We start from the raw sequence: 23,416 nt of genomic DNA, 5'->3' as shown, positions 1-23,416 counted from the left end.
ACACTAGGAAAAAAACATTGACTGCAGCCCAAAGGACATGTTAGGGAACATTTACATAGTTTAGGAAAAGTGCAAAAAATGAACATTTGTGCACACCTCAGTTCTTTACACTTGCGTCTGGGGGCAACATAGACGACCCCCAAATAAATAAGTAGATCAGCTCCACATCCTGCTAGTCCCATCCCCCAATAGCAATTCCCCATAATGTTTTAATTGCAGTTGCTTGTATTGTAGATCAAAGTGGCCAATGTCGTAGACCTAATGGGGGTTTAAAACAACCAGGTTTGAAGCCCCCAAGATATAAAACCTTAAAAATTGCATATTTCTTATACCGACTCACATCTAAAGCCCCTGCTGAAGACCAAAGGAGCTCAATGTGTTGATGTTTTCTTTCATTTGCTTTTCCCTCAGTGTTTTGGGATTTTCGGCAAAGCTTTAACAAAGGAAGAGTGCCATCCTCCTCCCGTTCCATCCTCTCCCCCTCATTATTTTGGGACGTGCACAGATCACAGAGTGAAGTCCTTTTAAGTTTGGATTAAAGAAGTTGACAGAAAGCAGGGAGTAAAGAAGGAAATATCTCAGGATTACTATGGCAGACTGGACCCGGCCCAAAAGTAAATAATGCCTCAAGGTCTTCCTTTATGTAATTTATTATTCAAAAGGAAAATTATAATCCAATAGTACCTCCCCACCACTGTTTTTATAATCCATCCCACCTTGGAGGTCAAAATTTGCGAGGGAGTGCCTGAGCGCATAACAAGGGCAAGTAGAAGAGCAAGTAAGTGCTCACCCACAAATTCAAGTCTATCTGACCTTCATGCTAGAAGATCTAGAAGGTGTTCTCCACAAAATGTCATCTTAATTGGAGTTCTTCCAGCCACTTCTCCAGGCTCCTCCAGTTCATGAAACCAAGCTTTAAGGCATAATGTAATGACAAGGCTCAGCACTGATATTTGGGGATAATATACTGGAAAGCATGGACAACAGTGGACAGAATATGTTCTATAATATGGTATCAGTGCATTCAGTGGCTCTGCCTTGGGGTTTCCATATGGACCATCGACAACCACCATTAAGGGAACAGTATGGCATTGCTTTTCATGTTGACTCCTCATGCTGGGGTGGCAGGCACATTAGGCCCTTGCAATACATTCCTTTTCAGAACCAATCGGGGATCTGCGATTATTCCTCAGAGCCGGCCTTCATCAGGAAGAGGAATGAGAGGGAGAGGCAACGAGTAAGGTGTGTTAACGAGGGCTACGCCCGACTCCGTCAACATCTGCCCCGGGAACTGGCAGAGAAACGTCTCAGCAAGGTGGAGACTCTGAGAGCAGCAATTGAATACATCCAACATCTTCAGAATATACTAGATCTGGGAACTCTATGGCCTCCAGGGACAGAACCCTTCTCTGATACAGACACCGGCACAAGCCCAGTCCTCTATCTCAGCACCAAGGGCTCCATCCAAAGACATTGTGCCATAAGCTCTCCTAGTACAGAAGAACATACATTACAGGACCTCTGAGAGACAAATTATTCTTAAAAAGTGAACCCCAAACCATCATTCTTATCTCTTTCTTTCAACCAGCTTTATCTTTGCATTAGTAATCTGCTAAATTGGTAAGTTTTGTTGGCATTGGATCTGATCCCATATGTGTATGCAGAGAACATGACATATTTGATGTGATTATAGGAATATGACATTATTTCTCATTTGGTTTTGCCATTTCTTTCCTCGGTGCATTTCACTAGAGCTGCATGTTTGTTTTTTCCTTGATATAAAAGAGGACATTTCTAGGCAATTTTATATGTGTTTTGTTTAAAGGATAACTGAAGCACCAACACAACCTTGTGTATCTTTATCCCAAAGCCTGCTGTACTGCTTGCCACATAGAACAGCCCCACTTAACTTCCACCCAGTGGTGTAACTATGGGAGAGCAGACCACATGGGGTGGGGGGGGGGGAGCAGTAAATGCCCAGTGCTCAAACATATACTAGGGGTGCAACTTTACATACTCAATTCAGAGAGGAGCTGAAATCTCCGTCCTTGCTCATGGATGGGTGTTTAGTTTGTGTCCCATTCTTGAGTGGAGGGTTCCACATCAGATGCTATAGTGAATATAGTGTCAGACTTAGGTATCAGGGGCTGCCACTGCTGGGTGCTGCAAACTTCTGGCCACTGCCAAACCATGTCCCCTATGCCATGGACTGCAGGACATCTCCGTGTCCCACCAACCCAGTCTGACTCTGGCTGAGCCAAATGGTATTACTAATGGTACTTTTCCACCATGAACTGCACTTTGCACCCTGGGTGTGTGTTAGTGATGTGCAGGCCAGCTCCGCACCTTTTTAGCAGGCTGTGGTGTGGCAGGTGGTGGGCAGAACTCAACCCATGGGTTGGTGATATTACTGTGCACCAAAATGCCTCAATGGCCACTTGCTGTCTTTTACTTATACACTTGTGCCAGTCTACCCTGCCCCTCTGGTGATGTCAAAGATGGGTGGATCAGGCACAGGTATGTAAATGATGGCACAGCGGGTTGGGGTCGGGTATAGGGTCGGATATAGGGTTAGGGTGTAGGGTTGTATATAGGTGTAGGGTGTAGGGTTAGGTTCAGGTGTAGGTTAGGGTCAGGTGTAGGGTTAGGGTCGGGTATAGGGGTGACTATAGGGTTAGAGTTGGGTGTAGGGTTAGGGTTGGGTGTAGGGTTAGGGTATAGGGGTGAGTATTGGGTTAGAGTTGGGTGTAGGTTTAGGATAGGGTTGAGTGTAGGGTTAGGGTAGGATATAGGGTTAGGGGTGGGTATAGGTTCGGTTGTGGGCTGAATTTTACGGACTTGTACATTACTAGTGTGTGTGCCCTGTGTTCAACAGGATTGTATTTATACGGCGTTTGGGTTTGGGAGCAGGGGCGCAACTACAGAGGAAGCAGACCCTGCAGTTGCAGGGGGGGACCCAGGAGGTATAGTGGCCCCCATGAGACCCTACTTAATAAGCAATTTCAATATATATTGATAAAAGAGGACAACCTCTGGATATGTTGGGGGCCCTAAAATAAATTTGCTGTGGGGCCCAGTAAAATCTAGTTACACCACTGCTGGGGAGGCATGTGGGCAACCCCTCTTCTGAAAACTGAGACACACCCCAGTCAATCGTTGCTGACCCCCTTTCCACGCCCTCCAAACTTCCCGCGCCTACATTCCTGCTGCTGAAGGAAGTCCCGCCCTCTCCACTGCACTCAGCTGCTCTGCCTCTCTACAGGTAAGAGATCTGCACTATAGATGCCGCCCAACAGCACAGAATAAACTTCTGGGAATGTAGATTCCCCCCTGTAGAGCCCCTACTGACCTCTATGGATTCTCTTCTGAAGCCTTGGTCACTTCTACCCTGGCCTTGAGGGCAGAGCCACCCATTAGGTCCCTGCCAGCCCCTCTTTGACTTTTAGCATACACGGCCATTGCACTGTCATCATTCTATGGGGAGGGAAGGGATGCAAGTGGAAGACCATAATAATCGAGCCACAGTGATCTCCACCTTGCTGCCAAAGGAGAATCTTCTTCGGCTCAGACTCTGCTGCTCTTGCCTGTCTTCCTTCCCAGTTTAGGTTTAGATCCGCCCAGCCAAGATAAACAGCTGGAGCCGCCCCACCCGTTTGGCTGCAAGAGCAGTTCTTTGTTTTTCTGTTCTGGGAGAAAAAAAAACATTAAAGATTATGTAATGAAGACCAAAAGGCTGTTGTACAACATACTACAATGGCAAATGTTAAGCATACCTCCCAACTGTCCCTTTTTCGGAGGGACAGTCCCTCTTTTGACAGCTCAACCCGCAGTCCCTCATTTGTACTGGATTTGTCCCTCTTTTCTCTGTACTGAACAGCCAGAAATAGAAACAAAGTTTCTCACTTAATTGGCTTTTAGCAGAGAGCCCAGAACAGCTAACAGGTGCAAATAAGAGACTTTGTAACAATTTTGAGACACAAAAATACATTTTAGATAAGGAGAAATATTTTCAAACTTTCATAACCTTCCAAATTTTGTAAAACAAACATGGTAATTAGGGGGTGTGGCCACAGAAAGGGGTGTGGTCAAAAAATTACTGCGCTACGTGCGGAAAAAAATTTTTGTCCCTCTTTTTACTTCCAAAATGTTGGGAGGTATGTGTTAAGCAACTTCTCAATTGATCTTCATTATTTATTTTTTATGGTTTTTTTGTTTTTTAATCAGATGCCTTTCTCTTCTGACTCTTGCCAGCTTTTAAAGGGCATCTAATAATACAAATGCCCTGTAAGGCTACAAACATATTACTATTGGTACATTATATTATTCATCTTTCTATTCAGATCAACGCATGGTCGCTATGGTATTTTGGACCCTAGCAATCATACTGCAAACTGGAGAGCTGCTGAATAAAGACCAAGAGACAGGAGGATGGGGGGCCATGTCCACTGTGCAGGGCTGTGCTGAGATCTCTGCCCCCACATAAGCTGTATCCCCCCAATATTCCCCTTTATATGGGGACTTATGGGAAATACACTGTGCAGGGCTGTGCTGAGATCTCTGCCCCCCACATTAGGTGTATCCCCCCAACATTCGCCTTTGTATGGGGACTTATGGGAAATTCACTGTGCAGGGCTGTGCTGAGATCTCTGCCCACCACATTAGGTGTATCCCCCCAACATTCGCCTTTGTATAGGGACTTATGGGAAATACACTGTGCAGGGCTGTGCTGACATGTGTTGCCTTTTCTTTTCTTGCCCCAGGATGGCATCTGCTGATCTAAGAGAAGACTTGCTTTGCTCCGTTTGTCTGCACATATACACAGACCCCGTTACACTGAGGTGCGGCCATAATTTCTGCCAGGGCTGCATTCAGAGTGTGCTGGCTACCCAGGAGGCATCTGGGGTCTTTTCTTGTCCAGAATGCAGAGCGGAGTTCCGAGACCATAGTGAGCTTCAGAGGAACACGACCCTGTGCAGCATAGTGGAGCATTTCCTCTCGACTCAGCCAAGTCTGGAGGACACTCGGATCTTCTGCACCTACTGCCTCTTTTTACCTGTGCCTGCTTTTAAGACCTGCCTTCTGTGTGAGGCTTCTCTCTGTGACAATCATGTAAAGGTCCACAACAAGTCGGCAGAACACGTTCTAACTGAGCCCACCACGTCCTTCGGAAGCCGGAAATGTTCCATGCACAACAAGCTCCTTGAGCTCTACTGCTCGGAGGACTGTTTACCCATTTGCTCTTTGTGCTGCTTGGTTGGAGAGCACAAGGGACACCAAGTGGAGTCACTGAACACCGCCGTGGAGAAAACAAAAGGGCACCTGAGACTTATTTTGGACAATGTGAATGTATTGAGGGATTCCATGAACAAGAGAGCGCAGAACCTACAGGTCCATAAAAAGAAGGTCGGGAAAAAAGCAAGTGGCATAAGAGAACGAGTTATCGCCTTGTTTCAGGACCTCCAGGAGCAACTGAAAGGTTTAGAGAAGAGAGTACTGGGTGAGATTTCCAGGCAGGAAGAACAAGTTTCAAAGAAGGTCTCGGATTCAATCTACAAGTTGGAAGGATCAAGAGATAAACTGTTCAAAAAGATAAGTCGTATAGAGGAGATTTGCAACCAGACTGATCCACTCATGGTTCTGCAAGAATGGGAATCCTGCTCGGGGGCATTGGAAAGTACAGAGGAAGAAGATGATGCAGAAGATGAAGTTGATGAAGAGGATGAGGATGATGAAAGCTATGAGGAGGAATCAGAGGAGGAGGTAAATAAGGAAGAACTCTATGATGAAAATGAGGTCTTCGGTCCTGATGAAATTTGTGTTGGTGGAAATAAGGGGAATCATGGAGCTAAGCCTGATGAGGTAGATTTATATGATGCAAAGGAAAAGGAGGTGGAGGAGAAAGAGATAGAAGATAATGATAATGAAGAGTTAGAAGATGATGATGATGAAGCGTTAAAAGATGATGATGAAGAGTTAGAAGAAGATGATGAAGAAGAGAGAAATGAGGGCAAGAAGGGAAACAATGAAGACGAAAATGATGAATTGGTTTCTGATGTTGGGGACCTTGATGAGGTTCTGATCTCTATGATGCTGCACAAGTCTTTAAATGCCATCATGACGGAAGCAAAAGCCAAGAGTGGGTTTTACATTCGAGAGGCTTCTGACCTGGTCCTGGATGTAGACACGGTGGCTAACGATGTCATTCTGTCCAGTGACTTGAAAGCAGCTTCTTGGTCCTTTGATGCCCCAGTGCGCCCAGAGAGTCCAAAGAGGTTTGAGTCCTGTCAGGTTTTAAGCAGTATAGGTTTTACATGTGGACGCCATTGCTGGGAGGTAGACACCAGTCAGTCAGAGGCCTGGCACGTCGGGGTGGCCTACACCAGTATAGAGAGGGAGGATGAGAAGTCCTCGTTGGGAAGTAATAATAAGTCCTGGTGCCTGCGTCGGTATCCCTTGTGGCATAAGGAATATTCCATGAGACACAATTCCAAGGTAATCCGTTTGCCTCCCGACACTGTCTGCCAGAGGCTGGGAATATTCCTGGACTACGAGGTTGGTCGACTGTCCTTCTATGAGCTCGGCAACCCAATACGGCTCCTGTACACCTTCTCTGCCAACTTCACAGAGCCGCTTCATGCCGCTTTCAGTTTGGATGACAAGGGGGTAGTGAGAATCAAGAGCTAGGAGGGTCCTCCAGCGAGTGCCAGCCCCGAAGATATCCTAAATATTCACCTGGTCCCATATCAGACCTTGAATTTCCCACAAGCCAAATACTATCCTATCACTTGTCTGGCAGAGCATGCTGGGAAGAATGGTGGCTCAGCAGGGACTTATGGCGGTTACTCAAACTGGGGGTCACCCTTTTTTCAAGAGATAAAGAGACCATTCCTTTGCATGGGGAGGGCAAATTAGATGGGCCCCAAGGTGGCCTGGTCCCTGTCTCTTACGACTTGATGTTTCAGGTCAATGAACCAAAAGCCAAAGTTGTGTATTAACTGAGCCTTATAAAATTGTTTATTGCAATTGCTCTTCCTGTCAGTCCTTTCTCTATGTCGCGTGTACAGAAGGAATTCATAATGAAAGGATTCGTGTTTAAAAAGAAAGTTGGCCCTTTTGCCGTTTTTGGGAAGGATCTGTGCCTTGTGCAACAATATAAACAATATAACAACCCTGTGCCCCCAGCTGCCCAGCTTCTGCAACATACCTTGTGCCCATATATAGTGACAGACCCCCTCAGTGACTTATCCTTATTTACAGTAGGGGATACATTATCCCTTATAATACATGAGTGATACTCAGAGTTCCCTGTATAACTCAGCCTGCAGCCTTGTGCCTTTATATGGTCACAGAACAACCCCTCAGTGACTTCTAATATCCTTATCATTTACAGTAGGGGGTACATTATCCCTTATAATACATGAGTGATACTCAGAGTTCCCTGTATAACTCAGCCTGCAGCCTTGTGCCTTTATATGGTCACAGAACAACCCCATCAGTGACTTCTAATATCCTTATCATTTACAGTAGGGGGTACATTATCCCTTATAATACATGAGTGATACTCAGAGTTCCCTGTATAACTCAGCCTGCAGCCCTGTGCCTTTATATGGTCACAGAACAACCCCTCAGTGACTTCTAATATCCTTATTATTTACAGTAGGGGGTACATTATCCCTTATAATACATGAGTGATACTCAGAGTTCCCTGTATAACTCAGCCTGCAGCCTTGTGTCTTTATATGGTCACAGATCAACCCCTCAGTGACTTCTAATATCCTTATCATTGACAGTAGGGGGTACATTATCCCTTATAATACATGAGTGATACTCAGCGTTCCCTGTATAACTCAGCCTGCAGCCTTGTGCCTTTATATGGTCACAGAACAACCCCTCAGTGACTTCTAATATCCTTATCATTTACAGTAGGGGGTACATTATCCCTTATAATACATGAGTGATACTCAGAGTTCCCTGTATAACTCAGCCTGCAGCCTTGTGCCTTTATATGGTCACAGAACAACCCCTCAGTGACTTCTAATATCCTTATCATTTACAGTAGGGGATACATTATCTCTTATAATACATGAGTGATACTCAGAGTTCCCTGTATAACTCAGCCTGCAGCCTTGTGCCTTTATATGGTCACAGAGCTCTTTCTGTGTGTTATGAAGAATATTTAACCCTTCTTTGTCAATAAGAAACCAAAACATGTATTTTTTTTTTTGCTTGTAAGGATTTTTTTAATTCCATCCTTCCCAATCCAAGAAAGAACAAACAAACCCTTGTCCAGAGTCAAAATCAAATAGTGACAGGGCTGGGGGGCGTTTGCAAAGCTGCTCCCCTAACTGGAGGAGAGAGACGAAGTAACAATTCAGGGAGCCCTGCAGATGTTGTTGTACTAAAACTCCCTGCATGATGTCATCAATCAACTGCTCGCATAATAACACCAAAATAGGCTGTGCGACTTATTCTCTAGTTCAGACATAGTGTGGCCCTATAGACACTGTTGAACTACAACTCCCACCATCAGCTGAACTGAAGTCCCAGCATCAGCAGGAGAACACCCCTCAATATCCAACCCCCTATGTCCTTTCTATGTCATCCCCAGTTATCTTTGGGCCCCTCTTTACAGGGAGATCCAGGTCTGACAAAAAAACAAAAACAGCTTCTTCAGGGCCTCTAATAACTATAAGGTATCATTGTGATACATAGAATATGGGCCCCTAAATATTCAGCCTGATACTAACATACTGGCAATGTCATCACTAAGCAGTAACCCATAGCAACCGATCGCTTTGATCAGTCTACTGCAGTGGGGATTAGGAAAGCAAATCTGAGGCTGGTCGCTATGGGTTACTGCACCAGGGAAAGTTTGCCCAGTGTTATTATTGGGGATAAAGCAAAGCGCTGATAATTCTCAGCAAAAAAAAAAAAATAAATAAAAAATAATTTGGGGGTGTTCTTTGCTTTTGGGTGGATGCGGCTTTGCTGTAGTGCACAGGGTTAACCCCTTTCATGCTGTAGTGCAGTGGCTCACAGTATCTGCCACACAAATAATGGCGTTAGCAGCCACGGATTTCCCAGGGGGCCGTGCTCAACCTTTGATGACCGCAATGGGGCGGAGCTTGATGGCTTTCTTGCTGATGCCGGCATCGTGACAGGTATTCACTACGTCTGTGACGTTCTTATAAGATTCAGGAGCCTGAAAAATAGGATTGGATGGTGGTTAGACAACAGATGGGGAGCGTTAATTGGAGAGAGTCTGTGTTGGTACAGCTCCCTCTGCTGGTTGTTTTGTGCAACAGCAGCAGGTTCTCAGAAAATTAAAAAAAAGTTACAGTCGAAAGCTGAACCATTTACCTCTTCCATGACCAGTTTTGGGGAAGCCACGCGGATGGCGATGCCCATGTCGGCCAGTTTGTCCAGCACATCCTGGAAATCAAGGTTTCTTCTTGATTTGGCTCTGGAGAGGGCACGACCCTATGGAATGAAACAACCATCATATGAATTTGGAGCAGTATTAAACCATTGTGTGCCCAGAACATTCCTTCTCTGTTTATTTGTATTTATACATATGGGAGGAGGGAGGTGCCCTATTGATTCCCTTAGACAGTACAGTATGAGGGTATAGCTTATTGTGTGCCCAGAACATTCCTTCTCTGTATATTTGTATTTATACATATGGGAGGAGGAGGTGCCATATTGATTCCCTTAGACAGTACAGTATGAGGGTATAGCTTATTGTGTGCCCAGAACATTCCTTCTCTGTATATTTGTATTTATACATATGGGAGGAGGAGGTGCCATATTGATTCCCTTAGACAGTACAGTATGAGGGTATAGCTTATTGTGTGCCCAGAACATTCCTTCTCTGTATATTTGTATTTATACATATGGGAGGAGGAGGTGCCATATTGATTCCCTTAGACAGTACAGTATGAGGGTATAGCTTATTGTGTGCCCAGAACATTCCTTCTCTGTATATTTGTATTTATACATATGGGAGGAGGAGGTGCCATATTGATTCCCTTAGACAGTACAGTATGAGGGTATAGCTTATTGTGTGCCCAGAACATTCCTTCTCTGTATATTTGTATTTATACATATGGGAGGAGGAGGTGCCATATTGATTCCCTTATTCCCTTATTGTGTGCCCAGAACATTCCTTCTCTGTATATTTGTATTTATACATATGGGAGGAGGTGCCATATTGATTCCCTTAGACAGTACAGTATGAGGGTATAGCTTATTGTGTGCCCAGAACATTCCTTCTCTGTATATTTGTATTTATACATATGGGAGGAGGAGGTGCCATATTGATTCCCTTAGACAGTACAGTATGAGGGTATAGCTTATTGTGTGCCCAGAACATTCCTTCTCTGTATATTTGTATATATACCTATGGGAGGAGAGAGTTGCCATATTGAGGTAGAGGTTCAGGACTCTTTGCCACATTACAGGGTCTCTATTGGATAGTATCCCCAGATTACTTACAGCACCATGGCAGGTAGTGCCAAACGTCTCGGTCATGCCTTTCTCAGTTCCAGTGAGGACGTAGCTGCAGGTTCCCATGGTTCCACCGATCAATACTGGCTGCCCGGTCAACTGAAGGGGGAGAAGAATTAGAAAAATCACATACGAGCACTCTGCATCCCAATGTCTCCCAGATTAAAGCCTCAGAGAGCTACGGAGAGCTCCCCTCATATCGGTGTTCTGCCTTCACTAGTTGGGTTATACCATGTGACACAAACAGGATGAGTGCTAAATGGGCAGGGCCTGTAGTATGTTACTCATTCAGTTCCATCACGTGGACATTGGAAATACATTCCTGCCCAACATCTGAACCGTCCCTTTAGGTTTGTGACTCAGGACAGAGTGTAAGGGGCACATTTACCTGATAATCCACAGGAATGAGGGGATGATGGGGAGGGAAGGCTCGGGTGGACCCCTTTCTGTGCACCAGCAGTGTCCTCTCCTTCCCATCCACCACGTGCTGCTCCACCTTGGCGATGTTGTGGGACACGTCGTAGATCACGTGCATGTCCAGGTCGTCCGGAGTCGTGTTGAATACTTTGGAGAAGGCCTTAAAGGGAATAAACCCCATCAGGAACTTGGTTTGGACCAATCTATAGGGTCTCAATAGAGTCTACCCAAATGTAACCTCTTCAGTGCTTGGTCAATCAACCCCCACTGGGGACAAAGGCCCATGTGGATGACATCCACCCCACTTGGGGTTGATTTACCATTTGGAGCTTTGAAACTCGACTCAAGGTTCAGACTCAAGGTTCAGACTCAAGGTTCAGACTCAAGGTTCAGACTCAAGGTTCAGACTCAAGGTTCAGACTCAAGGTTCAGACTCAAGGTTCAGACTCAAGGTTCAGACTCAAGGTTCAGACTCAAGGTTCAGACTCAAGGTTCAGACTCAAGGTTCAGACTCAAGGTTCAGACTCAAGGTTCAGACTCAAGGTTCAGACTCAACGTTCAGACTCAACGTTCAGACTCAACGTTCAGACTCAACGTTCAGACTCAACGTTCAGACTCAACGTTCAGACTCAACGTTCAGACTCAACGTTCAGACTCAACGTTCAGACTCAACGTTCAGACTCAACGTTCAGACTCAACGTTCAGACTCAACGTTCAGACTCAACGTTCAGACTCAACGTTCAGACTCAACGTTCAGACTCAACGTTCAGACTCAACGTTCAGACTCAACGTTCAGACTCAACGTTCAGACTCAACGTTCAGACTCAACGTTCAGACTCAACGTTCAGACTCAACGTTCAGACTCAACGTTCAGACTCAACGTTCAGACTCAACGTTCAGACTCAACGTTCAGACTCAACGTTCAGACTCAACGTTCAGACTCAACGTTCAGACTCAACGTTCAGACTCAACGTTCAGACTCAACGTTCAGACTCAACGTTCAGACTCAACGTTCAGACTCAACGTCAGACTCAACGTTCAGACTCAACGTTCAGACTCAACGTTCAGACTCAACGTTCAGACTCAACGTTCAGACTCAACGTTCAGACTCAACGTTCAGACTCAACGTTCAGACTCAACGTTCAGAGCAGTTTAGGCTTCACCTTCCAATGAATGTCTGTTAAAATAATTAGTAATGATACGTCTGTACCTGTCTGGTTAAGAAGGTCATGGACGAGCGGTTGACCCAAGCGTAGTTGCCTGCAGCGGCCATGCCTTTGAGATAATCCTGCCCCTCAGTGGAGGAAACGCGGGCGCATGCCAACTGGCGATCATTCACAGTGATCTTGTCCCTCTTCATTGCTTTCTCCATGGCGACCAGAGCATCTGTGTAGTATAAGGGTTGGTGTTAAGACACACAGATACCAAAGTATAGCAGTGATTCACCTGGGGGGAAATACCCCGATGTTGCCCCATGGATGGATACCTGTTGCCACTTGATGCCCCAAGCCTCGGCTGCCGCTGTGGATCATGACGCACACCTGGCCCTTGTGGTCGATGCCCATTTTCTTGGCAGCGTACTCGTCGTAAATGTCATCGACCACCTGGACTTCGGCATAATGGTTTCCAGCTCCGAGGGTCCCCAGCTTGAGGGACAGAAGATCAAGGGATGGAGATTAGAACATGCAGGTTCCACGTCTGAAGAAATCTGTGGAGTTTCATGTACACTATACCTGGGGCAGGCCTCGCTTTTTAGCCTTAGAGGAGACCTTGTTGGGGTCGGCCTGCAGCATCCGGCCATATTCCTCACAGTGTTCCTTGTCCTCGGCCCATGCGTAGCCTTCTCTCAGCGACCAGTCCACCCCCATCTCAAGGGCTTCCTCAAGGTCCCTGGAGAAAGAAGGGGTACAGCCAGGTTATACCATATCCCATGCCCAATGTATATCCCAAACAGAGGGAACTTACTTGGCTCCCATAGGGATAACACCTTTGGACCCGACCCCTACAGGGATGTGGTCGAACATGGACTGGGCAAGCTGCTCCTTCACTGGTTGTACGTCGCTCTCATCCAGGTTTGTACGAAGCAGTCGGACCCCACAGTTGATGTCAAAGCCGACACCACCTAAAGAAAGAGAGACCCCCCTCATATGGACTTAGCTTTCTCCTAAAGAAAGAGACCCCCCAATATGGACTTAGCTTGCTCCTATAGAAATAGAGACCCCCCCATATGGACTTAGCTTCCTCCTAGAGAAAGAGAGACCCCCAATATGGACTTAGCTTGCTCCTATACAAGGGGGGGGCAGGGGGCACAGAGACAGAGGCCGACTGATTCTCACCTGGGGAGACAACGGCTTCAGGGTTGTCCATATCAAACGCCGCCATGTTTCCAATGGCAAATCCATAGCCGGAGTGGACATCTGGTAGCCCAATAGATTTCTACAGTCAAACAATAAATCCTATCAGATAAGACAGCCTTCCTTGGTTTCCCCTAAAGGAGTTATCCGTTACCTCCTTTTTTTTTTATCCCCTGGGGTTTTATTTGCCCTTTAAAACAATCGCATTGAGAGTGGCTCTATTAACAGGGTGGGCAATTGCAGTACAGCAGCCAAAGTGCGCGGAGCCTTACGTGAACAATCCCGGGTAAAGCCGCGACATTGCCGATCTGCTTCATGGCAGGAAGGAACCCTCCAGCGGCTGAAAGAAGAGGAATGATGATTACGCTCTGCTCGTTATTCCTCAGACTCATGAAATTGCAGCTTATTACACGTGTGTCTGATCAAGTTGGGGCAAGGGGCACATATCTGCTCTGCAGAACAGGAAGTACAGAGGCTCCGCGCAGAACAGGAAGTACAGAGGCTCCGCGCTGAACAGGAAGTACAGAGGCTCCGCGCAGAACAGGAAGTACAGAGGCTCCGCGCAGAACAGGAAGTACAGGGGCTCCGTGCAGAACAGGAAGTACAGGGGCTCTGCGGAGAACAGGAAGTACAGAGGCTCCGCGCAGAACAGGAAGTACAAAGGCTCTGTGCAGAACAGGAAGTACAGAGACTCCGCGCTGAACAGGAAGTACAGAGGCTCTGCACAGGAGGAATTACAGAGGCAGAAAAGTACAGAGGCTCCGTGCAGAACAGGAAGTTGCTGCCCAACTTACCTCCACCGCGACAAGCGTTTCTCAGCTCCTCAAACATCAGCTTCTCCAGGGGCTCATTCACATAAAAGACTCCTTCCACCTGATAAAGAAGCAAAAAGGAGAGAGCGAGTCGTGATTCTATCAGTCACCCAATAGGAGACCAGGAGAAGCATCACTTTGGGATCCTTTCTCTTCCTTAAATCTGAACTGCACCCAGAACTGTATTCTGCCAAATAAATGAAAATATCTTTCCAATATCCATTCATTTGTCAGTCTCACTGGGTTTAATGTTATAGGTTTCTGGAATTGCTATTGATAGAAATATTTTTTTTTAATCCCTCTCTGGTTCTGACTCTTGAAACAATGTAGCAGAAGTCAGGGACACTGTGTATTGGAAATGGAGGTGCAGGGATTCCGGGGGACACTGTGTATTGGAAGGGGAGGTGCAGGGATTCCGGGGGACACTGTGTATTGGAAGGGGAGGTGCAGGGATTCCGGGGGACACTGTGTATTGGAAGGGGAGGTGCAGGGATTCCGGGGGACACAGTGTATCAGAAGAGGAGGTGCAGGGATTCTGGGGGACACTGTGTATTGGAAGGGGAGGTGCAGGGATTCCGGGGGACACAGTGTATTGGAAGGGGAGGTGCAGGGATTCCAGGGGACACGGTGTATCAGAAGAGGAGGTGCAGGGATTCTGGGGGACACTGTGTATTGGAAGGGGAGGTGAAAGGATTCCGGGGGACACAGTGTATTGGAAGGGGAGGTGCAGGGATTACAGGGGACACAGTGCATTGGAAGGGGAGGTGCAGGGATTCTGGGGGACACAGTGTATTGGAAGGGGAGGTGCAGGGATTCTGGGGGACACTGTGTATTGGGAGAAGGGGTGCAGGTATTCCAGGGGACACAGTCTATCGGAAGGGGAGGTGCAGGGATTCCAGGGGACACGGTGTATCAGAAGAGGAGGTGCAGGGATTCTGGGGGACACTGTGTATTGGAAGGGGAGGTGCAGGGATTCTGGGGGACACTGTGTATTGGAAGGGGAGGTGCAGGTATTCCAGGGGACACAGTCTATCGGAAGGGGAGGTGCAGGGATTCCAGGGGACACGGTGTATCAGAAGAGGAGGTGCAGGGATTCTGGGGGACACTGTGTATTGGAAGGGGAGGTGCAGGGATTCCGGGGGACACAGTGTATTGGAAGGGGAGGTGCAGGGATTACAGGGGACACAGTGCATTGGAAGGGGAGGTGCAGGGATTCTGGGGGACACAGTGTATTGGAAGGGGAGGTGCAGGGATTCCGGGGGACACAGTGTATTGGAAGGGGAGGTGCAGGGATTACAGGGGACACAGTGCATTGGAAGGGGAGGTGCAGGGATTCCGGGGGACACAGTGCATTGGAAGGGGAGGTGCAGGGATTACAGGGGACACAGTGTATTGGAAGGGGAGGTGCAGGGATTCTGGGGGACACTGTGTATTGGAAGGGGAGGTGCAGGGATTCCGGGGGACACTGTGTATTGGAAGGGGAGGTGCAGGGATTACAGGGGACACAGTGCATTGGAAGGGGAGGTGCAGGGATTACAGGGGACACAGTGCATTGGAAGGGGAGGTGCAGGGATTACAGGGGACACAGTGTATTGGAAGGGGAGGTGCAGGGATTCCGGGGGACACAGTGTATTGGAAGGGGAGGTGCAGGGATTCCGGGGGACACTGTGTATTGGAAGGGGAGGTGCAGGGATTCCGGGGGACACTGTGTATTGGAAGGGGAGGTGCAGGGATTACAGGGGACACAGTGCATTGGAAGGGGAGGTGCAGGGATTACAGGGGACACAGTGTATTGGAAGGGGAGGTGCAGGGATTCTGGGGGACACAGTGTATTGGAAGGGGAGGTGCAGGGATTCCGGGGGACACTGTGTATTGGGAGAAGGGGTGCAGGTATTCCAGGGGACACAGTCTATCGGAAGGGGAGGTGCAGGGATTCCGGGGGACACGGTGTATTGAAGGGAAGGCACTAGGGAAATAGTGTGTATATTGGAATATAGATTAGTGGGGTACCCTAGGGGCAAGAATGACTGGGGACATATTATTGGGGTACCAGACAGAAGCAGGACACTGGGGAGGTGATTGACAGGGACTTTATGGACTGAGCAGGCTTTGGGGGTGCTTTAGGAATTAATGGGGTAGCAGAGCAGTTGTGGGGGTTCATGGAGTATTGGGGTACAGTGACACCCCTGTATAAGGAGATGGTTTCACTCATGGAAAGACTGGCCCCTCTCCTGTGTATTTAGGGGTAACAGTAAATCAAACCTGGGCCGAGAGACACAACACGAGTCGCTGAGGCTGCTGGGAATTAAAAGCTACGGACGATCCTCACCTGCATGTTGGGCACAAAGCCCTTGCGGATCCGCCAGCAGTTCTTATGGATCTTGTCCAGATACTGTAACTCGTCATTGTAACTGCGGCTCATGGTGACAGCGCGTCTGTCTCTCACACACTGGACACCAGATCTCTAGTGCCGGCTCTCTTCTGCGCATGTCAATAGGACGTCACCGCGACACGTGACCGCTCCTCTCTGGCGACAGGAAGTGGGGCAGCCTTCGAACTTGATTTCAATTATGGCCGCAGCAGATTGCGCACTTCCGCCGTAGCCAAACACTTCCGCCCCACGTTCAAACAGGGTTTGTTGGTGAGGCAAGTTGGGCGGGTTATGTTGTCACTTGCGAGTCCCCGCCCTCCCTGAGTGTCTGGTGGTGAGTGAGGCGAGAGGCAGCGGCTGCAGGAGGGAACAGGTGAGGCGGTTGGGGCTGAGGAGCTTGCAATTCTTTACTTACACTGACTCACAGCACAAATTCTGGGCTGCTGACTCTTAGCTGAGCTTAGGGACACGCTCACTATATCCACTTTGTATTCTATAAAATATTACCCACAATCCTCTAAACTCAGCTTCGCAGCAGCAGCCCAGAGCCCACTGAGCATGTGCAGAGCCGCTGACTCACAAGAAACCAATAACAACTGTTCTAGGGCTGGTGCAGTAAATAAAATACACCATTTCTGGCTATTTTGCTTTTTCAGTCTCTAGTTCTCCTTTAAAGAGGCGTGTTTTTATTCTGATACTGGTTTGTTTACAGGATCCTTATCGAAGAGACACAGACTCTGCAGCCCAGAAGTGAAAGTGATTGTGACGCGTCATGAACAGAGGCACCGACACACTCCAATAGCCCCGCAGATCTGCAACTGGTGAGTGGCTTTATGAGTTTGTGGGTGGAAATATTGTCTTAACGTGTAGCCCTGGGGTCCTGAGTTCAATTCCAGCAGGGAACTGTGTGCATATGGTCTGCGTGTTTAATCCCACACCCTAAATACATACAGGCTGGTTAACTGGCTCCTGATACAATGACTGTGATAGATTTAAGATTGTAAGATCATTGGTCCAGGGACTGATGGGAATCTGATCGGGAGCTTAGATTGCAAGCTTTCTGGGACAGAGACTGATGGGAATGTGATAGGGGCCTTAGATTGTAAGCTCACTGGGGCAGGGGGTGATGGGAATGTGATAGGGACCTTAGATTGTAAACTCACTGGGGCAGGAACTGATGGGAATGATGTATAATCTCTGTACTGCACTGCAGGATGTGTTGGTGCCATATAAATAAAGGATAATATGAATATTTCCTGAATGTGCCCTTTATTGTGAAACAACAGCCAATCAGAAGCAAGCTTGCATTATTTTTACGTGTCTCATTCCTTCCCTCAGGGACACGCGGTTTATACAGAATGAAGCTGAGGGTGCGGGTGAGGAAGCAGACGACTCGCTTGGACCTGGAGGCGGAGCAGCCGACACTGGGAGACGTGCGGAGTAAATTATCCTCGGTTACCCTCCCAGCTCTGGGCTATAGGTAATAAGCTTTACTGGGAATAGGCATACAGGTATACAGGACACTTGCCCTTTAATTACAGTGGCTCCTCCTCCCTCAATAGTGCTGAGACTGATTTCACCATCACACTGAATGGCAAAGACGCCCTGACTGGGGACCAGACCACTCTGGAGTCTGCAGGGATCATCTCCGGGGATCTGATTATCTTGCTGCTGCCGGACTCTCCGATTCCTTCTCCTCCCCCTGCGCCTGAGAGGCGGGACCCTCGCTGTCCCCTGGAGGATCCCACCCAGCACTGCAGCACGGCTCTCAAGAGGCCCAAAGGCCACGTAAATAATGACGGTGCAAAAGCCCAAGTAAGGCCTCAGGTAATGTTTATGGAGATACTACCAGTAGTAGAGCCAGTGATTGTGCTAATGGTTCTTATTCAGCCCTGTATGTTGTTCCCCTGCCAGACTGAGGCTGCTGAGGAAACATCTCCTTCAATGGAGGACATAACAATGGAGGATGAGACGCCCGGCCCCGCCTGGGAAGTGATGCTGTGCAGCGAGGCTGTGGATGGGAAGATCCCCCATTCCCTCGAGGTCCTGTACCAAACTGCCAGCTGCTCCAGTGCCAGCGACGCATTCATAGTAGTGATACACCTGCTTATGCTGGAGACCGGCTACTTACAGAAGGTGGGCAATAAACACGGGATCTTAAAGGATAAGTAAACCTATAAAATAAGTGAATGTAAAATTGATGAGGATGCTATTCTAAGCACTTTTGTAATTTATTTTCTTTTTATTCCAAGATATTAAGGGATACATGTGCTGTTAATATGAATGAATTGTGTTCCAACAGCGCCACCTGCTGGTCAGTTTCTGATCAGTCTGACCACCAAGTAGTCAAGGAAGTTGTCAGGAGAAAGAAAGAGGCTGCTCTGATGTTCTTCTGCTTAGGAAAGATTTAAGAAAGGGTTTTACTTGTTTTCCTAAGCAGAAGAACATCAGAGCAGCCTTTTTCTTTCTCCTGACAACTTCCTTGACTACTTGGTGGTCAGACTGGTGGGAAACTGACCAGCAGGTGGCGCTGTTGGAACAAAATTCATTCATATAAACAGCACATGTATCCCTTAATATCTTGGAATAAAAAGAACATAAATAATGAATGTAAATGACAAAAGGGCTTAGAACAACACGATCATCAATTTTACATTCACTTTTTTTATAGGTTTACTTATCCTTTAATAGAACAAAAGCAATAATCCCTTCGATCCCATAGAGAAAACCATCACGGCCACACCCAACTCTGTCTGATTGGTGCCGCCCTAGTGCTTTCTCTTTTGTGATTGGATATTTGTTTCGCTCACGGTCTCTAGAATCGGGGGGTAAGTTGGTCGATGGGTGCTGATCCTTTTTTATCCTCCTCCTCCTCTAGGGTGCTGAAAGCAAGGCCCTGTGTATGCCACAAGATTGGCGCAGTGGGGGTGCCTACAGACTGCACTACACTCACCCCCTGTGTGCCCAAGTCTCTGCCACCCTGGCCTGTTTGCCAATGGGCAAGCTCGTCATAATCAATGGTAAATATCGGTCTTTCTGTCATCTCCAGCAGCCAATTTCTGTCTGTGCCACCTGACATGAGAGCAAGTGTCTCCACCTACTGGCCACACACAGCATTGCATTGCTTCTACCTCCTCATTAGGGGCTATGGAGCAGGTGACAGTTTTGATGTGTTGTGCCCTCTATGTTTTCTCCACCCTAATAAAGACAGTGGGTGTCATCATAAACACTGGGCAGTAACCCATAGCAACCAATCGGTATATTTCTTTTTTTCAGCCTAGTTGAGCACTAAAAGCAATCATCTGATTGGTTGCTATGGGTTACTGCCCGGGTGCAAATTTGCCCAGTATTTATAAATAACCCCCACTATCTTAAATGCCTTACATTGGCTCCAGTTGCCCCTCTCTATTCTGCTAATAAGAATCACGTGACACCCTCAAGTTTATCACATTAATAAATACACTCATTTGGGTTTTGAGGTGACAGTTGCGCTTCCCGTTTCTATGCAATTCCCTTCGGCAGCAGTGGGGGAGATTTCGGCCCTAGCCTGATTTCTTACCCATAATTCCCATTGCAATATGGCTGCCCTCCGTCTCATTTCTCCTCTTTCACACGTGCAGCCACAATGAAGATTAACGACGAGATGAAAAGCGTGCGGAAACTGCAACTGTCGACCAATTCCTACATTTCTTACCCTGAAAAAGGTACGGGGGGAGCCCTGGTGCATCTCCGCTGGTAAGAGGGAGGGTGGGAGACCAGTAACACGGGGGCAGCAGATGAGGACGTGATTGGGTTAAAAGTTATTATTTAAGGGGCAGTCCAAATATATTGTCTGATTCAGCATTTTGTTTCCGTCCCCCCAGATAACGACTTTGCCTCTGTCTATAAGGATCTCCAGAAGTTGTCGGGGCAGTTTAAAGACCAAGTGGCGTATCCTCTGCTCGCTGCCGCCCGGCAAGGTAACAATCTGACTCCGCCCCTCCCTCCCATGTGACATTTCTATCCCTCAATATCTCGGTTTACTTCCTTATCGCAGTTCTAAACCTCCCGGACGTCTTCGGGCTGCTGGTCCTTCCGCCGGAGCTCAAGCTGAGGATTTTCCGCCTGTTGGACATTCGCTCACTTTTGAACCTTTCTGCCACCTGTAAAGAGTTACTGGCCGCCACCGGTGACTCCTCCCTCTGGCGCTTCCTGTGCATCCGAGATTTCCGGGGTGAGTAGAAATTAGGGAGACAGCAGGGCACATAAAAACTAGGGATGCACCCAATCCACTATTTGAATCCTTTGTTAAAGGGGAAGGAAACCTAGTCGGCGCAAACCCTACACCCCCCCTCCCGTTTTTTGCCCACCCTCCCTCCTCCCCCCTGGCCTACCCGTCCCACTGGGCAAATGCCCCTAACTTGTTACCCTTCTGCGCAGGTCCAGTCCAGGGAGTTCACAGACGCCATCTTCTTCCACGCGATCTTCTTCCTGCTTTGAACGGCGCATGCGCAGTAGGATCATTTCCCCGGTACGATCTACTGCGCATGCGCGTGACTTTTGGCGCATGCGCAGTAGATCCGTACCTGCGAAATGATCCTACTGCGCATGCGCCAAAACACCGTTCACAGCAGGAAGAAGATCGCGTGGAAGAAGATGGCGTCTGTGAACTCCCTGGACTGGACCTGCGCAGAAGGGTAAGTAACAAGTTAGGGGCATTTGCCCAGTGGGACGGGTAGGCCAGGGGGGATGAGGGAGGGTGGGCAACAACGGGAGGGGGGGAGGGGGGTTTGCGCCGACTAGGTTTCCTTCCCCTTTAAAGATTTGGCAGAATACTGAACCCAAATCCTAATTTTTCATATGGAAATTAGGGGTGGGAAAAGCAGAAGTGTGGGGGAAATTTTTACTTCCTTGTTTTGTGACGAGAAGTCACGTGATTTCCCTTCCTGGCCCTGATTTGCATATGCAAATTTAGATTTGCTTCGACCAGCTACAAGGATTCGTCTGAATCCGAATCCTGCTGAAAAAGGCTGAATCCCGAACCGAATCCCGAACCGAATCCTGAATTCTGCGCATCCCTAATAAGAACCCTCGTGTTCTAATGAGCAGCGGTAGAGTTGTGCCTTGCAGAACAGTGGGTGAGTGGTTATCCCGGTGCAGTTATAATTAGGGATGCCCCGAATCCGGGATTCACCAGGATTCAGCCTTTTTCAGCAGGATTCAGCCTGAATCCTTCTATCCGGCCTAACCGAATCCAAACCCTAATTTGCATATGTAAATTATGGGTGGGGAGGGAAATCGCGTGACTCTTTGTCACAAAACAAGAAAGTAAGAAATATTTTCCCTTCCCACCCCTAATTTGCATATGCAATAGGGATGCACCTAATACTTTATTTGGGATTCACATGAAACCTTGGTGAAAGATTCGGCCAAATACCGATCAGAATCCTATTTTGCATATGCAAATTAGGGCCAGCAAAGGAAAAAGTTCTTATTTTCTCACGTGATTTCCCTACCCGTCCCTACATACGCGAATTAGGTTCAGCCAGACACAAGGATTTGGCCAAATCTGAGTCCTGCTGAAAAAGTCCGAATCGAATCCTGGATTCGATATATATATATATATATATATATATATATATTGTGTGAGTGTGTGTGTATATAGACACACACACAATCACACACACAATCACATGGCACTTGCTTTTGGCAAAGCTTTGGTACCTTGGGCACTTGCTGCTTTCTGGAAATGCTGTTAGGGTTGGGCACTAACTCTGTCCTTTGCTGTTTTACAGATAGTCTTCCACGGAATTTGGAAATGAATTGGAATAAGGTGGGTGCACTTAGTTCTCTCTGGATTTGTATGGAGCAAGTCTCCAGGGTATAACGGTCTCCATCTTTGTTTGTATCTCAGCTGTACAAGGAGAAGTACAAGGAGAAGAAGCAGCGCAATCGCTTTGTGCGCCGGCACTTTCTGCCTCCCAGGAATGCCCACCCCTACCCTTATTACCCAAACATCTTCCCGCCAGACTTCAGTTACCCTCCTGGCATCATCGGGGGTGAATATGACCAAAGGCCTTTCCCCCCAATTCTCAACCCCACCGCTCCTTTTATTCCCGGAGTAGGGCCAAGTTCCTCGCGCTTCAGCCCCTTATCCAACCCCTTTAAAGTCACTTTGCCTTTCTCTGAAGAAGACCCGTCGATTCCAGGGCCGAGAAGTCTCCGCCCCAGCAGAGGGAGGGGTCCTGACATCCGGAGAGGCTTCATATGAAGGGAAGAGGCGGAGCAATTTGGAGGCTGGACTGTGCGCGGTATGTTTCTCCCGCCAAAGAAACGTCTCCTTTTCTTGTGAATAATTCTCTTATTATAAAGGCACCGGTGTGGACTTCTGGTTTGTTGTAGGGGTGCACCCAATCCACGATTTCGGATTCGGCCGAATCCTTCACGAAAGATACGGCCTAATACCGAATCCCGCTGAAAAAGGCCGAATCCCGAACTGAATCCTGGATTCAGTGCATCCCTGTCTGTTGTAACAGCAACACTTCTGATATCTGGGACAGAGAAGGGGAACAAAAACAGAATATTTTGGGGGGGGATTGTTTCAATAATAAAATGTTTTTGTTGGAGGTTTGAGAACAAGTACGAACAGGAATTCAGGAAACGTTTTCTTTCATTTATTTATAACATCAATAAATAAACACAAATACAGAGAACATAAAATAGAAATGACCCTCAGACAGGGACGGCTGGAGATTAGAATCCGCCAGCCCTAACTGTCACATAGTGATACAAACTGCCGCCTCTGCTAATAAGCTGATTTATTTGCTAATGTTGAAAGCTGTTTGAATAACACGTGTATGTGTTCTGTATAACAGTGTTGGTTTTGTTCTGTATAATTAACGTACGTTTGCAGACAGTGTTTTTTTGGGGAGGAAAAAATGAATTATTACTAAAGCTGTTTTCTATGTCTCCTGTAT

General features: G+C 47.5%; 4 protein-coding genes across 6 annotated transcripts; 3 read left to right on the top strand and 1 right to left on the bottom strand.

Annotated features, from left to right (window-relative positions):
* The first annotated feature begins 867 nt into the window (after nucleotides 1-867).
* On the top strand, nucleotides 868-2,271 carry LOC108712251 (achaete-scute homolog 4). The gene has a single exon (XM_018254495.2). It carries the CDS (start codon nucleotides 977-979, stop codon nucleotides 1,523-1,525), a length of 549 nt encoding a protein of 182 aa, XP_018109984.2. The 5' UTR covers nucleotides 868-976; the 3' UTR covers nucleotides 1,526-2,271.
* Nucleotides 2,272-3,109: 838 nt separating this feature from the next.
* LOC108712554 (E3 ubiquitin/ISG15 ligase TRIM25) lies at nucleotides 3,110-7,023 on the top strand. The gene is made up of 2 exons (XM_018254792.2): nucleotides 3,110-3,262; nucleotides 4,761-7,023. Exon 2 carries the CDS (start codon nucleotides 4,762-4,764, stop codon nucleotides 6,682-6,684), a length of 1,923 nt encoding a protein of 640 aa, XP_018110281.1. The 5' UTR covers nucleotides 3,110-3,262; nucleotide 4,761; the 3' UTR covers nucleotides 6,685-7,023.
* A 1,190-nt stretch (nucleotides 7,024-8,213) lies between these two features.
* On the bottom strand, nucleotides 8,214-16,549 carry rtcb.S (tRNA-splicing ligase RtcB homolog). The gene is made up of 12 exons (XM_018254791.2): nucleotides 16,419-16,549; nucleotides 14,072-14,150; nucleotides 13,550-13,617; nucleotides 13,260-13,359; nucleotides 12,889-13,045; nucleotides 12,657-12,813; nucleotides 12,410-12,569; nucleotides 12,134-12,309; nucleotides 10,895-11,083; nucleotides 10,495-10,605; nucleotides 9,361-9,480; nucleotides 8,214-9,202 (listed from the first exon to the last, which is right to left on the bottom strand). Exons 1-12 carry the CDS (start codon nucleotides 16,509-16,511, stop codon nucleotides 9,095-9,097), a joined length of 1,518 nt encoding a protein of 505 aa, XP_018110280.1. The 5' UTR covers nucleotides 16,512-16,549; the 3' UTR covers nucleotides 8,214-9,094.
* A 141-nt stretch (nucleotides 16,550-16,690) lies between these two features.
* On the top strand, nucleotides 16,691-23,398 carry fbxo7.S (F-box protein 7 S homeolog). Of its 3 annotated transcripts, none has more exons than XM_018254391.2 (11): nucleotides 16,691-16,833; nucleotides 17,173-17,281; nucleotides 17,799-17,940; nucleotides 18,023-18,275; nucleotides 18,375-18,596; nucleotides 19,339-19,480; nucleotides 20,081-20,164; nucleotides 20,324-20,419; nucleotides 20,497-20,673; nucleotides 22,235-22,272; nucleotides 22,354-23,398. In XM_018254391.2, the coding sequence occupies exons 3-11, from the start codon at nucleotides 17,819-17,821 to the stop codon at nucleotides 22,708-22,710; spliced, it is 1,491 nt and encodes a 496-aa protein (XP_018109880.1). In that variant the 5' UTR covers nucleotides 16,691-16,833; nucleotides 17,173-17,281; nucleotides 17,799-17,818; the 3' UTR covers nucleotides 22,711-23,398.
* The last annotated feature ends 18 nt before the right edge of the window (nucleotides 23,399-23,416 follow it).

The sequence above is a fragment of the Xenopus laevis genome, chromosome 3S (genome assembly GCF_017654675.1).
Source record: "Xenopus laevis strain J_2021 chromosome 3S, Xenopus_laevis_v10.1, whole genome shotgun sequence".
NCBI lineage: Eukaryota > Metazoa > Chordata > Amphibia > Anura > Pipidae > Xenopus > Xenopus laevis.
This window is presented reverse-complemented; position numbering and strand designations above follow the sequence as displayed.